The 14,872-nt window shown below is 61.7% G+C and overlaps 1 protein-coding gene across 2 annotated transcripts; it reads right to left on the bottom strand.

The window, feature by feature from the left end:
* Window positions 1-1,244: 1,244 nt before the first annotated feature.
* ARSA (arylsulfatase A) lies at window positions 1,245-13,831 on the bottom strand. Of its 2 annotated transcripts, none has more exons than XM_067550779.1 (9): window positions 13,748-13,831; window positions 12,505-12,873; window positions 8,699-8,939; window positions 7,553-7,771; window positions 6,958-7,127; window positions 4,147-4,271; window positions 3,450-3,577; window positions 2,905-3,007; window positions 1,245-2,773 (listed from the first exon to the last, which is right to left on the bottom strand). In XM_067550779.1, exons 2-9 carry the CDS (start codon window positions 12,732-12,734, stop codon window positions 2,469-2,471), a joined length of 1,521 nt encoding a protein of 506 aa, XP_067406880.1. In that variant the 5' UTR covers window positions 12,735-12,873; window positions 13,748-13,831; the 3' UTR covers window positions 1,245-2,468. The 2 variants fall into 2 exon arrangements, with proteins under 2 accessions (XP_067406880.1, XP_067406129.1); XM_067550028.1 differs by lacking the exon at window positions 13,748-13,831 and adding an exon at window positions 13,386-13,554.
* Between the last annotated feature and the right edge of the window lie 1,041 nt (window positions 13,832-14,872).

The raw sequence follows: 14,872 nt of genomic DNA, 5'->3' as shown, positions 1-14,872 counted from the left end.
GCACTGATCACCCTAGCACAGTCTCAACACAGACACAGCCAAACCCCACAGAATCACTCAACAGAAGTGGCCTCTGCTCTCACTTGCCCGGGGTCTGGCACTCTGAGCGAGTTTCTGGGATAACCGAGGTGTCCAGGGTGAACTGCTACCACCTGTTACAGCGTGAGGGAGTCTGGTCTCTGCCCAGGGGCAGGCAGCACAAGGGCGGTACTCCGGGCGGCTGTTAGCACTGGAGTGTTCCTGCTCTTGGAATGCAGCATGCTGGCTCAGCAGACCGCCACGGTGTCCTTAAGAAAGACCAAAGGCTCAGTTCAGTGGCAAACACACGCAGCCAGGTTTATTGTCGACGACGCGCGGTACTAGCACCCCGGCTAACCTGTGCTCACAACACTAGTACCGGCTCAGTCAGGACACCAGGATCCTGTCCCCTCGGCCAGCACAAAGATGCCCTTCCGATGACTTCTCCTTTTACACACTGATACAAACAAGTTACGGATTACACTCCCGAGGTTGTTAGGTACCTGCTAGTTTAAACAAAACACCCTTAGCCATTATGCTATCATCCCACCCTTATCTGAGGAGGGGTTGCTGTGTTCCTGTACTATCTCTGGGGAATTTGTTTAATGTGTTTCTGTACCATCCTCTCCAGTCAGGAATGTGCTTACTTGGCGTTAGCTAATACAACGTACCAAACAAAAAATCAACTCGACGACCCAGCTGTGCAGGCTTTGCCTCCCCACGGCACACATGGCTAGCTCCAAACCATGGCCACACCCAGCATGGAAGATGTGCATGCTTGCTCCAGAGATGGAAAGGGTCAAACTGCGACTGATGTGCTGCAAACTGTCAGACATCTCACAGATCTCCATCCTGGAGGCATGACAGCCATTCACATGGCTATCCCCTCTGCTCTGGATGGGATCAGAGACCTTGAGACCTCGCTGTAGTCACACCCTTGCTTTTACTGTTTCTCGATCACCATAGTGTGTTGTTATTCTGCCAACACCAGGTCTACTCTGGTTTACAGTCTTTGGTTCATACTGCTAGTTATGCCTAGGGCTCCAACAACCCGTTCTTTCCCTCTGCAGGCTACAATTTACACACCCTACCTCATCACACACAGGCGCCTAGTCCTTTATCTTCTGCACACCCACCATGCACACCCACGCACTGCCTCTCTGGAAGCAGCGCACCCCAGTTTACTGACATCACACTCTTCTTAGCACAATGCACCTAGACACGACCACAGTAAAACCAGATTTAAGTTTATTTAACAAAGCTTGAGTTACAGATTCAAATAAAAACAAGGAAAAGGATTTGGAAACATGAGGTTACAGGTAAAAGAAAAACATCAAACGTATCCTAGAGCCTATCGTTGTTAACAAGTTACTTTCTTGCCTGAGAAGGTATTTCTCACCTAGTGGTCAGTCTGTCCGTCACCTGTCCAGTCCAGAGAGCTGGGATCCACTTTTCATCAGACTTCCACTGGCAGAGTGTCATCTCCGTAAAGGATCACGTCTTGTGCCCTTTCTTCTTCTCTTACACACTCCCAGACTTTTTATCTTTTTTCATAATCGGGCGTTTCTTTATCTTCAGCTCAGCCCTGAGGGTCCCTTTGTCAGAGTCTTTCCTTGGGGTTCTTTTGTCTTTGTTGATGCTAAGGCCTGGATCTGGTCCAGACTGCAAACACAGGTCTGAGCTGGGCCAAAAAGCACTGACTGTTCTCACTCCTGAGTGAGCTGAGACCCATCCCACCCGACGTGCTTCATCCCCAGTGGATTTGGAACATAATATTCTACGTCTCTCTCAAAACATTTCCCATACAAAGGTCCTGCAAGAACCATGACAACCAGCTAGTTCTTCGCTTTCAGCAGAGACCACACAAGACCCCCCATCCTCGGTGAAGTGCCGAGAAGCTGTTAATAGTTGTTATATGCCTGTCTGGGAATGCCAGTATCTTAGCTTGCACTTGGCCCACTCTGCTCATCTTATGGCCTCTCGCTCAGGTCCAGCAGGTGGCCATCCCAGAGCTAGCCACACTCCACCCCTGGCCTTTCCGCTCGAGCGGGCTGGGCTGCAGCGGGGTGCTGGTTCCGGGGGCATGCCCCTTGCTTTGTTTTGGAGCTGAGTGGACTCCGGAGGGGTCACTGCACTCAGGCACAGTGAGTGTCAAACGTCCACAGGTCTCCCTGTGCAGAGGTCACCCCCTCGCCCCTCTCCCCGAAATGACTAGCAGCTCACCCCACATGTGGGGGAGCTTCAGCTTCAGGCCCGAGGAACTGGAGAGCCTGGGGGCAGCTCCCCCGGCCAGGGAAGCATTGGCTTCAGGCAGGTTTTGGGAGACTGGAGCAGGCACTTCAGAGTGTGGTTGTGGAGGGCTGGGGCCCAGCAGCAGGAGGCTTTCGAGCAGCAGGTGGAGCACAGGCAGTGGCAAGGGAGAGTTAGAGGATGCAGAGGCAGCAGGGAGGCTAGGGGCAGCGGCAGCAGGAGGGCTTGGGGGTGCAGCTGGGGGTGCAGCAGGGCTGGAGGGCAGGGTCTATGCCTTTCCCCATCTGGCTTTCCCCAAACTCCATGCGCTGGTCGAAGAGCGCCTTCCGCAGCTGCATCTCCCGCAGCACCTGCAGCAGCTCTGGCCCCACAGTGCCGCCCTTCAGCAGGTTATAGTTCTCTGCAGGGTCAGCCTCCAGGTCAAAGAGCAGTGGGGGCTCGTGGGGCGTCATGGGAGTCATCCCATGGCAGTCCTGGTCAGGGGTCATCCCGCTGGCGAAGGAACCTGGGAGACAAATGCAAACAGCAGCTTAAGCCACTGCCTCACTCAGCCTGGGAACCACAAGCGGAGCACTGAGAAATATGCCAGGGAGCTGGAGCGGGAGCTTGCCCATTCCACCACGCAGGGGCAGTTACCTTGGGTGAAGAAATGGGCCTTGTGCTTCCCGTATCTGACAGCAAAGACGCCGAGCAGTTCGCTGGGGTTGGACGGGTAATAGAACATCGTCTGCCGGGGGCTCTGCAGGGAGCAACCAGCACGGAGTCATGCGGGGCAGTGGCCGAGCCATGTATGGGGCAGGGGAGGGCAGCAGCTAAGCCATGGCCAGACAGGCCAGTGGCCATGGCCAGGGAAGGAGATGGGACGCGGTGGCACCGGGCCAGTGGCCATGCAAGCGAAGGAGACAGGACGGGGTCTCAGAGCCGGGATCCAGCCCAGGCCTGAAGGGCCGCACTGCAATTTCATAGCTCCCCAGCGTCAGCTGACCGGGGCTCAGACTCGGGCTCAGTGTTTTCTATTGCCTTGTAGACATGCCCTGAGTCAACCCCACCCCTCGCCCCGGGCCTGCCCTCTCCCAGCAGACAGCATTCAGGACACCCACTGGCAAGGGTAGCCTGTCTGACACACAGGTGCCCCCCACGCTCCCAGCATGAGAATATCAGCGCCGGCCCAGCACACTCACCTTCCCACCTCCAAAGAGCACTGGGCTCAGGTCATAGCCGTCCAACGGGACACTGGGGCGCGGCGCCCCGGCCAGCGCAGCCAGGGTTGGCAGGATGTCCAGGGTGCTGGCCAGCTCGTGGGTCACGCCTGGCACCCAGCCACAGACACAAGGGAAAAGGCTCAGGCACCATTAGTCCACGCCTCAACCCGTGCTGTCCCCACAATGGTCTCAGCACCATCTCCCCTACCCTCCCCGTCGTCCAAGCGCCAGATCCCCTCCCTCACCCGAGGGTCCCCCAACCTCCCTGGGGCAGGGACCTCAATCCTCACCCAGCACCCCGGGGCCTAGAGCAGAGGGGCTGAGAAGGCCTGAGATGACGGCCTCCTCTCCCAGCAGACGGGGCGCCAGGCCTGCAGACCCACTCAGCAACAGGCACGAGGGCCCCTGCTCCTCCTACTCAGGGGTGAGGCCTTTGGATCCTCTGCCCTACCAGCCCCACACTCCTCCGTCACCTCCCCCACCCAGCCCCCAGGCAGGGGGTGCAGGGGGTGCATAACCCCTGGGGCCAACACGGGGCCCTCCAAGCTGCGGTGTCAGCCCGTCCATCCGCAGGCCAGGTCATGCGGAAACTGCTGGGCCTCAGGGCAGGGGGGGGACCACAGCCTGCGCCCTGTGCCAGCAGCACAGAGCAACCGTCAGCAGCGCCAGGGCTTACCCGCGGAGATCCGGCCCGGCCAATAGGCCACCGCAGGCTCCCGCATCCCGCCCTCGTAGGTCGTGCCCTTCCCACACTTCAGGAGGCCCGAGCTGCCCCCGCGGGCCATTCGCATGGTCTCGGGGCTGCGGGAAGAGGAGAGCACCTCGTCAGCACGCACACGGCTTAACGCCCGCTGCCCCGCCCCGTGCCCACCGCGCTGGCTGGCCGCAGCGAAAGGCGCCGCAGGGCTGGGACCTCCCTGCCCCAAACCGCTCCACTTGCCGGCAGAGGCATGGGAAGTGGGGGGCGAGCGTGGCAAGCTCCAGGGTGGGAGGGGCCTTCCCTGCCCTAGTGCCCCCCACACACTGCCCCAGAGCGCACCGGGGGGCTGAGCGAAGCCAGGCTACAGGGAAGGGGGAGCACTCGGAGCTCCCCGGCAACCTGAAATCAGATGAATTCTGTAACTTACAGGTCATGTCACATGTCCCCTGCCCCCAGCACTCTCCTGCCCCTGCCCCACCTGCCCTGAGCACCCGATACATCCATCCCCTACCTGCCCCAAACCCCTGCCCCATCTGCCCACAGCACCCTCCTGCCCCTGCCCCACCTGCCCTGAGCACCCGATACATCCATCCCCTCCTGCCCCAAACCCTGCCCCCAGCACCCTCCTGCCCCTGCCCCACCTGCCCTGAGCACCCGATACATCCATCCCCTCCTGCCCCAAACCCCTGCCCCATCTGCCCACAGCACCCTCCTGCCCCTGCCCCACCTGCCCTGAGCACCCGATACATCCATCCCCTACCTGCCCCCTGCCCCCAGCACCCTCCTGCCCCTGCCCCACCTGCCCTGAGCACCCCGATACATCCATCCCCTCCTGCCCCAAACCCCTGCCCCATCTGCCCACAGCCCCTCCTGCCCCTGCCCCACCTGCCCTGAGCACCCCGATACATCCATCCCCTCCTGCCCCAAACCCCTGCCCCACAGCACCCTCCTGCCCCCTGCCCCAAACCTGCCCCATCTGAGCACCCCCTGAGCACCCCGATACATCCATCCCCTACCTGCCCCCAGCACCCTCCTACCCCTGCCCCACCTGCCCGTAGCAACCGATACATCCATCCCCTCCTGCCCCAAACCCCTGCCCCATCTGCCCACAGCACCCTCCTGCCCCTGCCCCACCTGCCCTGAGCACCCCGATACATCCATCCCCGACCTGCCCCCAGCACCCTCCTACCCCTGCCCCACCTGCCCTGAGCACCCGATACATCCATCCCCTCCTGCCCGAAACCCCTGCCCCATCTGCCCACAGCACCCTCCTGCCCCTGCCCCACCTGCCCTGAGCACCCCGATACATCCATCCCCTACCTGCCCCCAGCACCCTCCTACCCCTGCCCCACCTGCCCTGAGCACCCCACATACATCCATCCCCTCCTGCCCCAAACCCCTGCCCCATCTGCCCACAGCACCCTCCTGCCCCTGCCCCACCTGCCCTGAGCACCCCGATACATCCATCCCCTACCTGCCCCCAGCACCCTCCTACCCCTGCCCCACCTGCCCTGAGCACCCGATACATCCATCCCCTCCTGCCCCAAACCCCTGCCCCATCTGCCCACAGCACCCTCCTGCCCCTGCCCCACCTGCCCTGAGCACCCCGATACATCCATCCCCTACCTGCCCCCAGCACCCTCCTACCCCTGCCCCACCTGCCCTGAGCACCCGATACATCCATCCCCTCCTGCCCCAAACCCCTGCCCCATCTGCCCACAGCCCCTCCTGCCCCCCCCACCTCCCTGAACCCCGATACATCCATCCCCTACCTGCCCCCAGTCCCCCCTGCCCCACCTGCGGGGCACCCCGATACATGGGATGGGCCCAAACCCCTGCCCCATCCCAATGCACTCCTCTGAAACTCCGGGGGTCCCAGGAGCACCCCTGAATCCCCATCCCACCGTCCTCCCTGCCCACACCCCATTTCCTGAACGTCCCTCCTGTGCCCCACACAAGCCAGCCGCAAGCCGCTGCCAGGCTTTGCGGTTCCACACTCGCTGTTTCCTGTAAGACGTGCCCCACTCCGGTGCTCTGGCACCCCACAGACAGCCGTGGGAGGCGATGGACGGACGGGCGCCGTCGCTGCTGCTCTGCAGTGACCGCAGGGGCTCGGGCTAGAGCAGCTCCCAGCCTCGGGCCAAGGGCGACTGTCGTATCCACGGGGCCTTTCCTGTCCGCAAAGCGCCAGCGCGAGGGTCCGACGGGAACCCAGCGAGGTCAATGCCACGCAGCTGCTCCGAGGGGCACAGGAACCCGGGCAGCAGCAACAGCAAATCCTGACTGACCCACAGGGTGGGCGGGGGGTGCAACCAGCCCACGGGGTCCCCGAATGTGGGCAGTGACCAGCCCGTGCGGGGGTGGCGGTGGGATGGGCTCACAGAAGACCCCGTGTTCAGCACAGCTCTGTCCCAGGGGACTGGCAGGGGAGAGCAGACCCCGTGTTCAGCCCCACAGCCTCCTGTCCCAGGGCTGGGAAGAAGAGTCTCACCCCCCCCCAGACCCCGTGTTCAGCCCCACAGCCTCCTGTCCCAGAGCAGGACTGGCAGGGGAGAGTCCCACCCCCCAGACCCCGTGTTCAGCCCCACAGCCTCCTGTCCAGGAGCAGGACTGGCAGGGGAGAGTCCCACCCCCCCAGACCCTGTGTTCAGCCCCACAGCCTCCTGTCCAGGAGCAGGACTGGCAGGGGAGAGTCCCACCCCCCAGACCCCGTGATCAGCCCCACAGACTCCTGTCCAGGAGCAGGACTGGCAGGGGAGGGGGGCTCCCCAGCTCACTAACACTCACCCATTGTCGGCGGTGAAGAAGACCAACGTGCTCCCCTCCAGGCCGTTCTCCTGCAATGCCTGGAGCAAGCGCCCCACTGAGCCATCGAACTCCATGAGGGCGTCCCCAAAGGGCCCGCGCAGCGACTGGCCCACGTACTCCTGGCTCCCAAACTGGGGGTAGTGGGTGTGCTGGGGAAAGCGGCAGCCAGTGAGAGGGGATCCCAGCACGAGGCTGTTCCCTGCCCTGCCCTGCTCTGCAGACACCTCTCCCACCAGAGCCGGGGGCTGCCTGGAGCTCAGCCAGAGAGGAAGCTGTGGGCACGGGGACATAGCGGGCTTTTCTCCTCCTCTGGGGACAAGCACGGATCATCCATCACGGCCAATGCTCCGTGCTACAGGCACAGGGGGTACAGATGCCTCCTCTTCCTGCCCCCCAGTATCTCTAGGCCCCTCCACCACCACCCAGGCCATGCTGAGGCCTCCCAGCTTGCCCCCCCGGCATATCCAGGTGCCCCACCTGCCCTCCATCCCGGCCAACCCCAGGTGCCCATGCCCACCCCAGCCCCAGGCCGCTTTGTCCCGGCATGTGCGGGTATCCCCAGCCCGGCACCTACGTGGGAGGCGTAGTAGAGCAGGAAGGGGCGGCCCTGCCGCGCACAGGCAGCAATGAAGTCACACGAGAACTTGTCGTAGACCGGCACCAGCTGGGGAAAGGTGAGGGGCTGCTGCAGGATGCTCTGGTTGAGGAACAGCGGGATGGGCACCACACCCTGGTCACATGTCCCAAAGCACTTGGTGTCGGGGGGGAAGCAGGTGAGGTTCTGGCAGGGGCCCTGGAGGGAGAAGACAGAAAGCTCTGCTCTGCATCCCTGCCCTGGGCGCCAGCGGGGTACAGGCCCCCCACCTGAGCCCCAACGCGCCAGACCAGGCCCCAAGACCCAGTGCCCCAAGGACTAGGCTCCACATCCCACCAATGATCAGTTCGCACCCCCTAAAACACTCCAGAGACCAGCACTCTTCACTTCTCCCCCAGAGGCCAGGACCCTATCCCACCCTACAGCAACCTACAGTCCCTCCTCCCCTACAGCACCCCAAACCCAACCCTCCCTCCAGAGACCCAAGGACTAGATCCCCCTTATCCCAGGCGCCGCTCCCACCCCACCTCCCAGGGCTAGGTCCCATTATTCCCTTCACCCCGCACGCCAGGGACTGCCAGGCATAACCCCCGCCTGGCAAAGGGGAGCACACTGACTCCACCAGGGAAGGGGGAGTCCAGCCCGCCCCACCCACTGCCCAGCCATCCCTCTCAACCGCGTCCACGCCCTCCAAGAAACTGACCCTGTGTGCTCCTCCCAGCCCCACATCAACTCAGCCTGTGCCCCCAGCCAGCCCCTGTTCACCCACCCCATAACCCACAAAGACCCAGATCCAGCTGCCTCACCCAGCCCCCCAAGACACTGCCCAACCCCCATCCACTCAGCCCAGCCCCCCCTCCGGACAGCTCCAGACCCAGCAACCTCCTCCCAAGCCAGCCATGCCCCGCAGCCACCCAGTCAGTGGCCCTGCCGTTCCTGAGCCAGCCCGGATCCCTGCCCAGACCCCGTCTGCCTCGGGCACCTTCCCAAGCCAGGCCCCAGCCCAGCCCTGCCCAGGTCTCCCATCTCCCCAGGGTGCCTCCCCCCAACATTGTACTGGTGCCTTCCAGGGCCCCAGACACGGTCCCAGCCTTGCCGGGCGGCCTGGGACACCCGAGGTCTCACCTGGTCGTGGGAGTAGGGCACGCCCAGGAAGTGGTCAAAGCCCTGGTGGATGGGCAGGAAGGAGCCGTTGGCCCCCAGCCCCAGGTGCCATTTGCCGACCATGGCCGTAGCGTAACCCCGAGCCTTCAGCACCTCCGCGATGGTGACCTCGGCCAGAGGGAGACCTCCCTTGGAGCCAGGGTAGAAGACGCCGGGGTAAATCCCAGAGCGCGTCTGGTACCGACCCGTCAGCAGGGCCGCCCTGGGGACGAGAGGAGCCGAGAAAGGTTGAAGCAGCCCCAAGAGTCCTGGGCCGCACCCGGGGGAGGGAGGGGGGGGCTGCCTTGTCACTGCTGAGCTCCCAGCCAGCCTGCCCAGCCCTGCCCAACCCCCACCCTGGGGCCCTCCCATCCTCCAGCCCAGCCCCCCGGCTATGGGGTTGCCAAGCCACAGGGCTGCTGAGTCATTAGCCCAGCCCAGTCCCTGGCCAGGGGAAGGAGCCTAGTCAAGCCCCTGAAGCAAGGTACTTCGTTCAGTGGTCCCAGTGCCCAGGGCAAGGGCAAGCCGGGGCTCCGTGGGCTGACACCTCCCCCCCATCCCCGCTGAGTTCTCACCCCTCAGACACTGAACCCCTTTCCATCTCTGTGCCCTTCCCTTTCATTAGCATTCGCAGAACCTGGCAGAGCCAGGGGCCATGGGCCTTGTTCCCGGACGAGTACTCAGCTTTCAAACACTGGCCCTAGGCTCTGGCTATTTCACAGGGTTCTCGCACCTCCCTGCACCACCGCTGGCCCTAGCCGCTGTCCGATACAGGAGCCTGGCCTAGTCCACTCTGGGACCATGGCCTCCTCAGCGTTTGAGCACACCCCGTTTCTCCCACACTTGGCTCTACAGACCATTGGTCCTTGGCCGCTCGCACCATCCGGCCCCACCGAGTTCTGACAGGGGCGTGCTTTATCCATCAATGATCATTCACATTAAGCGCTCTTAGGTCTGGCTCAATACTGTCTCCTCCTTTAGCGGCCATGGGTCCGACACCATGCTTGTCGGTGTCTTTCAGGAGACACTCAGCTGACCTGTCGAACGTCATCCTAGCCACGTCCTGCTCACTGCAGTTGTTGGTCATTACCACACTTGGTTCTCCAAAGGCCTCCCGCAGTTCCCTCGCAGAACTACTTCTGCACCATCATTCTCCCTGACTGGCCCCAAAATTCACCGACACTTTCTTTTCGTCTGTCTTCCTTCCTAGAACGTGCTGGTGTAAAACAATAGGCCGTGTTCCTAGGTACCTAACCTGCCTGACTTGTTATCTAGGGTTATAGGGAAGCTCATCTGCTTCCAACCCTGTATCTGGTTTATCTTCATTGCTCTAAAATCCTCTCTTGCCACTTCTTCTAAGTCTCCAGTCATCCTTTGTACCACTTCACCTCTCGCTCAGCTGAGCGCCAGACCAGCAGCATTTCCACAAAGCTGGTACCGACCATTGAGAGTCAGCCCGTCCTGGGCTGGGCTCATACCTCGTTTCCCACAGTCACATCCCAGAGTCCCAGGGACAGTGCATCTCCCTGCCCTAGGCCTGGGCTGATGTCAAACACGGAGGATGCTGCACTCCCTGCTCATGCTCTGCTTTTTGATCAGCAAATACACAATTGCACCACACTCATCATTTTATCAGGGATTCCAAACTGCTTTGTCGTGGCCCACAGGCCACCTGGTGGTATGCGAGCACGTGCCTTCTTAGCCCTCATGATCATTCACACCTTAAAATCTCACCCTTGCCTTGCCTTGCCAGCTTCCTGCTGCCCACTCCTTGGCTTCACCCCACCTTTCCAAACCCCTGCGGCAAACCGCCCATGCCCCTGGGCACCACACTGCCATACCCACATGCTGTGCACTCCCACCGCTCCTTCTCCACCAATGCACACAAATCTACCACAGGTTTGGTCTGCCCTGCAGGTCGTCTCGCCGTGACTCGAAGACTCCAGCCTTCACGCACTGCTGGGGAAGCACAACCAGAGAAAGTGTCTTCTCCCCCCCGTGCCCTGCAGCCTAGAGGAAGGTGCACTAAAAACACCAAGCTCTGGTTCCCACTCTTCCACTGACTGCTGCCTGCCACATTTCTGTGCCCTTCACAACCCTTCCTGCGAGCCAAGGTGTCGTACATTGGGGTAACTCAGCCACCCCCTTCGCACGTCAGCTCCTCATCAGCAGATCTCCAAGCACTTTACACAGGATCCATTTTACAGACAGGGAGGCTGGGCCACAGAGCAGGGAAGGGACTTGCCCAAGGTCACCAAACAGGCCAGTGGCAGAGCCAGGAATAGAACCGCCTGAATTTCGGTAGAGCCACATTGCATCAGGCTGTGCTGGCATCCGACTCCACACCTCTAATGTAACAGTCACAGGCTCAGCCCCTTTGCTAGCCTGGCTTTCCACAGCAAACGAGGGGTTTGTGCCTCTGTCACCCTCTACGTAGAGAGATTTAGGACACTGCTACTTTGCTGGGGGAGCTGGCTCTCTAGCTGAAATTCCAGAGGCTCAGTCTTTTACATCCAGAGCTTGCAGGCTCATTTCCCGTCCCATACCCCGCTACCCAAACGGGACCTTGTCACCCTTGGCTGTGCTGCCTGGAGCCACTAGATTGTACGCTGCTCCTGGCACCTGGAATGGACACACCAAATCCTGCTGCCTGACACTCCACTGTGGTCTCACTTTCTTGTGTACCCATGGCAGCGTGTTGTGTCTCCCTGCAGAGCTGATCCACACAAAGGAGAAGAGCCTGGTGTCCCACCTCACATGTTATTCCAATAGCGGCCGTGGAAGGGGTCAGGATTGTAAAGCTGAAGAATGTGGACTTAGACCCTGCTGATGACTCCTGTGGCTAGATACAGAAGTTAGTGCAGGCACGCTGGGTGGGTATGTGTTACTGAACAGTGTACTGAGAGTAAATACGGATATTGTTTTATGGCTGCCTGATGATTGTATTTGGTTAAGGGGAGCTACCCCTTTAACAAGAGGGCAGGGCAGAGTGTTAGAGAGAGAGCCTTGTGCGGGAGACAGGGTGTGCAGAAAGAGAACACCTGGTCTGGACAAACTTCAGAATTTAACACATCTTTCCCCAGCTGCGACGTTAGCACTAATGGGGACTGGCTGCCTTGGGCTTTGCCAATGAGCTACGGACACTTTCAGCTGGAGCACACCACTTTCAACGCTGCCCAGCTCAGCAGGAATTCACACTCGTGCCCATGTGATGGATGGCAGGTGGAAATGAGTGTGCGTTCCAGTTCCCACATCACACCCCTTTACCTGTTCTTTGCACCAGACTGTCACCTCTGCAGGCAGGGAGTGTATGGGTCTGTACAGTGCCTTACCCAGTGGGGCCCCACTCTCAGCTGGGGCCTCCAGTGAGAGCTCCTGCAGCGAGGCCAAAGCTGCCTTGCACTACAACTGTCACATTCACACTCACACAGAGTGGAGAGGAGCTAAGACAAACCAAAGCCCCCATGATTTCACCCTTTAAAAAGAAACTCTCAAGCTGTCAGGGCTGGCCGCGTGGCTGTTCAGTCGCACGCTGCTGCCACCACCTCAGACATCTGCTGGGCTGTGCAGCTGCCCACTCCTACGGAGCCTGTCTCTGTCCCTGCTGGGATGTGTGTCACCCCTTACAGGCTGCAGGCCATGAGTGAGACGTTACACAGACGCCCGTAGCCCCACAACTCAATTCTCTGCTGTTCCTTAGTGCCCTGCTTCAGAGAGCCCTAGCCAGTTTACTGCTTTATCCTGGGAGGGGCTGCAGATGGGCGGGAGAGGGAGGAAGCTGGACCTACCGAGAGGGGCTACAGACTGGGCAGCTGGCATAGAAGTCGGTGAATCTCAGGCCCCTGGCCGCCATCTTGTCCAGGTTGGGCGTGGCTGATGTGGGATGCCCATAGCTCCCCAGGTCTCCAAACCCCAAATCATCCGCAAAGATCAACACAATGTTGGGGGGGTTGGTGGCAGCAGAGATCAGGAGCAGAGGGCCCAGGGGACAGACCAGCCAGACACACGGCCACCTCATGTCCCCAGAGACCTTCTTCCGTGGGCAGGACTCCGGCTATCTCCCTAGGAACCGGTGATTCCCGTCTCAGCAACGCTTCCTCGGCCACCAGACAGCCCCAGCTGCCCTCTGATCCTGGCGGGTCCTGGGCACCCACAGCCTGCCGGAGAAAGCACGGGTTAGCGGCGGCAAGCTCTGCCCTGCGCTGGCAGCACACCGGTCCGCTCGGTCACCCACAGCCTGCGGAGAAAGCACGGGTCAGCTGCGGTAAGCTCTGCCCTGCGCTGGCAGCACACCGGTCACTCTCAGCCACCCACAGCCTGCCGGAGAAAGCACGGGTCAGCGGCGGTAAGGTCTGCCCTGCGCTCGCAGCACACCGTCCCGCTCAGCCACCGCGAACCGGGGCTCCGGGAGCAGCCGCAGCTCCACGGATTCCCACACACACCGCTCCCCCCCCCAGCCTGGCTCGAAAGGCGCCGTCGGTCCGGCCGCGGCAGGGAGGCGCCCGAAGCAGCAGGTGAGACCCGGACCTGGCCCGCAGGGCGGAGCTGCGGGTGGGCGGCAGGGAGCGGCACTTTTCACCCCCCTCCCCGTCCGTCCGTCCCTCCATCCCTCCTTCCCTCCGCCCCCGGCTCCCTTGGCCGGCCCGGGACGGTCCCAGCGCCGGGCTACCTGGCGAGCCGGGCGCGGCGCTCCCGCCGGGAGAAGCTGCCGGCACCGCGCAGGACCCGGGCCCGGCAGCGAAGCGAAGCGAAGTGAAGCGGCTCAGCCGGCGGCTGCTCCCCGCGCGCGAGTCTCGGATCTCGCAGCCCGAGGCGCGGCTCGGAAGGGCGGTGCGGTGCAGGGCCGGGTGCGGGGCAGGTGCGGGGCAGGGGCGGATGCCAGGTGCGGGGCCGGGGCCGGGTTCACCACCCGCGGGGCGGGGCGGGGAGACCCAGGGGGCAGGAGGCGGTTCGAGCAGCCCCGGGCGGTCAGGGCCCGGCGCGCACCGGGAGGCTGGAGTCGGAGTCGGAGTCGCAGCCTCCGTCCCGCACCTGGCGACCTGCTCCGCGGCGCGGCCGGACTGCCTGGGGGCAGGGCGGGGTAGGGCAGGGCAGTCACGTGAGCCCGTCCTAAGCCGGGCAGGTCACGTGGCCCCGCGGCATTCTGGGAGTTGTAGTGCCACGGGCCAGGCTCCCTTAAAGGGGCCGCGCACGCCAGCGGTTCGGGGCGGGGGGCTGGGCAGCGTCCCGCGGTGCTGAGGAGCGGGGAGTCCCTCCCAGGGCTTTGCGTGGGGGCCGGGGCCCGGACAATGGCGTACGTGCACACACACACACACACACACGCATGCACACCACAGCTGGACACAGCTGGACAGGTGACACATGGACTGCCTGTACATTGGCCGGACTGGCTGTCGCTACGCACAGGAATCAATGGGCACAAATCAGAGACAAACAACGGTACCATCCACAAACCAGTCGCAGAGCAGCACTGCCACCTCCCGGGGCACCCTGCCGCTGACCGGAGAGTTGCTGGACTTCTACAAAAACACGTCAAACCAGACTCCGAAGAGAGAGGGCTGAGTTAGAAACTGTCTGCGAACCAGACACGTCCCAGCTGGGGTTAGCCCGGGCTGTGCAATGGCTCTCTCACTACGAGAAGTCATTTGCTCTGACCCCCATTCTCACCTCCTACCCAATGGTCGTCATTAGGCCTCAAGTACCCGGCTTTCATCCACCTCCCCCACTGCTGTCTAGGCCTTTCGATACGTGTGTGTTGCCTCCTGTATATGTTGCCTATTTGCTGTAACATTTCTACCAACTGCACCTGAGGAACTGAGCTGAAGCCCCTGAAAGCTGATGCCTGCAGAAATTAAATGTGTTAGTCTTTAAAGTGCTGCAGCACTCTCCTTGTTTTTGCTGTGCACAGACTAACATGGCGACCCTTCTGGAACTCTCCGACATACAACATGCGACTGGCAAACACGGCACAGCCGGGCAGCCTGCTGGACATTTGCCATGCATGTGCGGCAGCCGGGCTCCAGCACCTGGGACACCTGCGCAGACAGGGCCGGAAGGGTTCCCAGACTCTGTTTGCTGGGATCCCCATTGAAAACATTTCAGGCTGTGATGACCCCCCCAAAAGTGATGACCCGCCCTCCCCAGGCCACCCTTACC

Source organism: Emydura macquarii, unplaced genomic scaffold (assembly GCF_026122565.2).
Source record: "Emydura macquarii macquarii isolate MOO-44397 ecotype Brisbane River unplaced genomic scaffold, CSIRO-AGI_Emac_v2 contig_6, whole genome shotgun sequence".
NCBI lineage: Eukaryota > Metazoa > Chordata > Testudines > Chelidae > Emydura > Emydura macquarii.
This window is presented reverse-complemented; position numbering and strand designations above follow the sequence as displayed.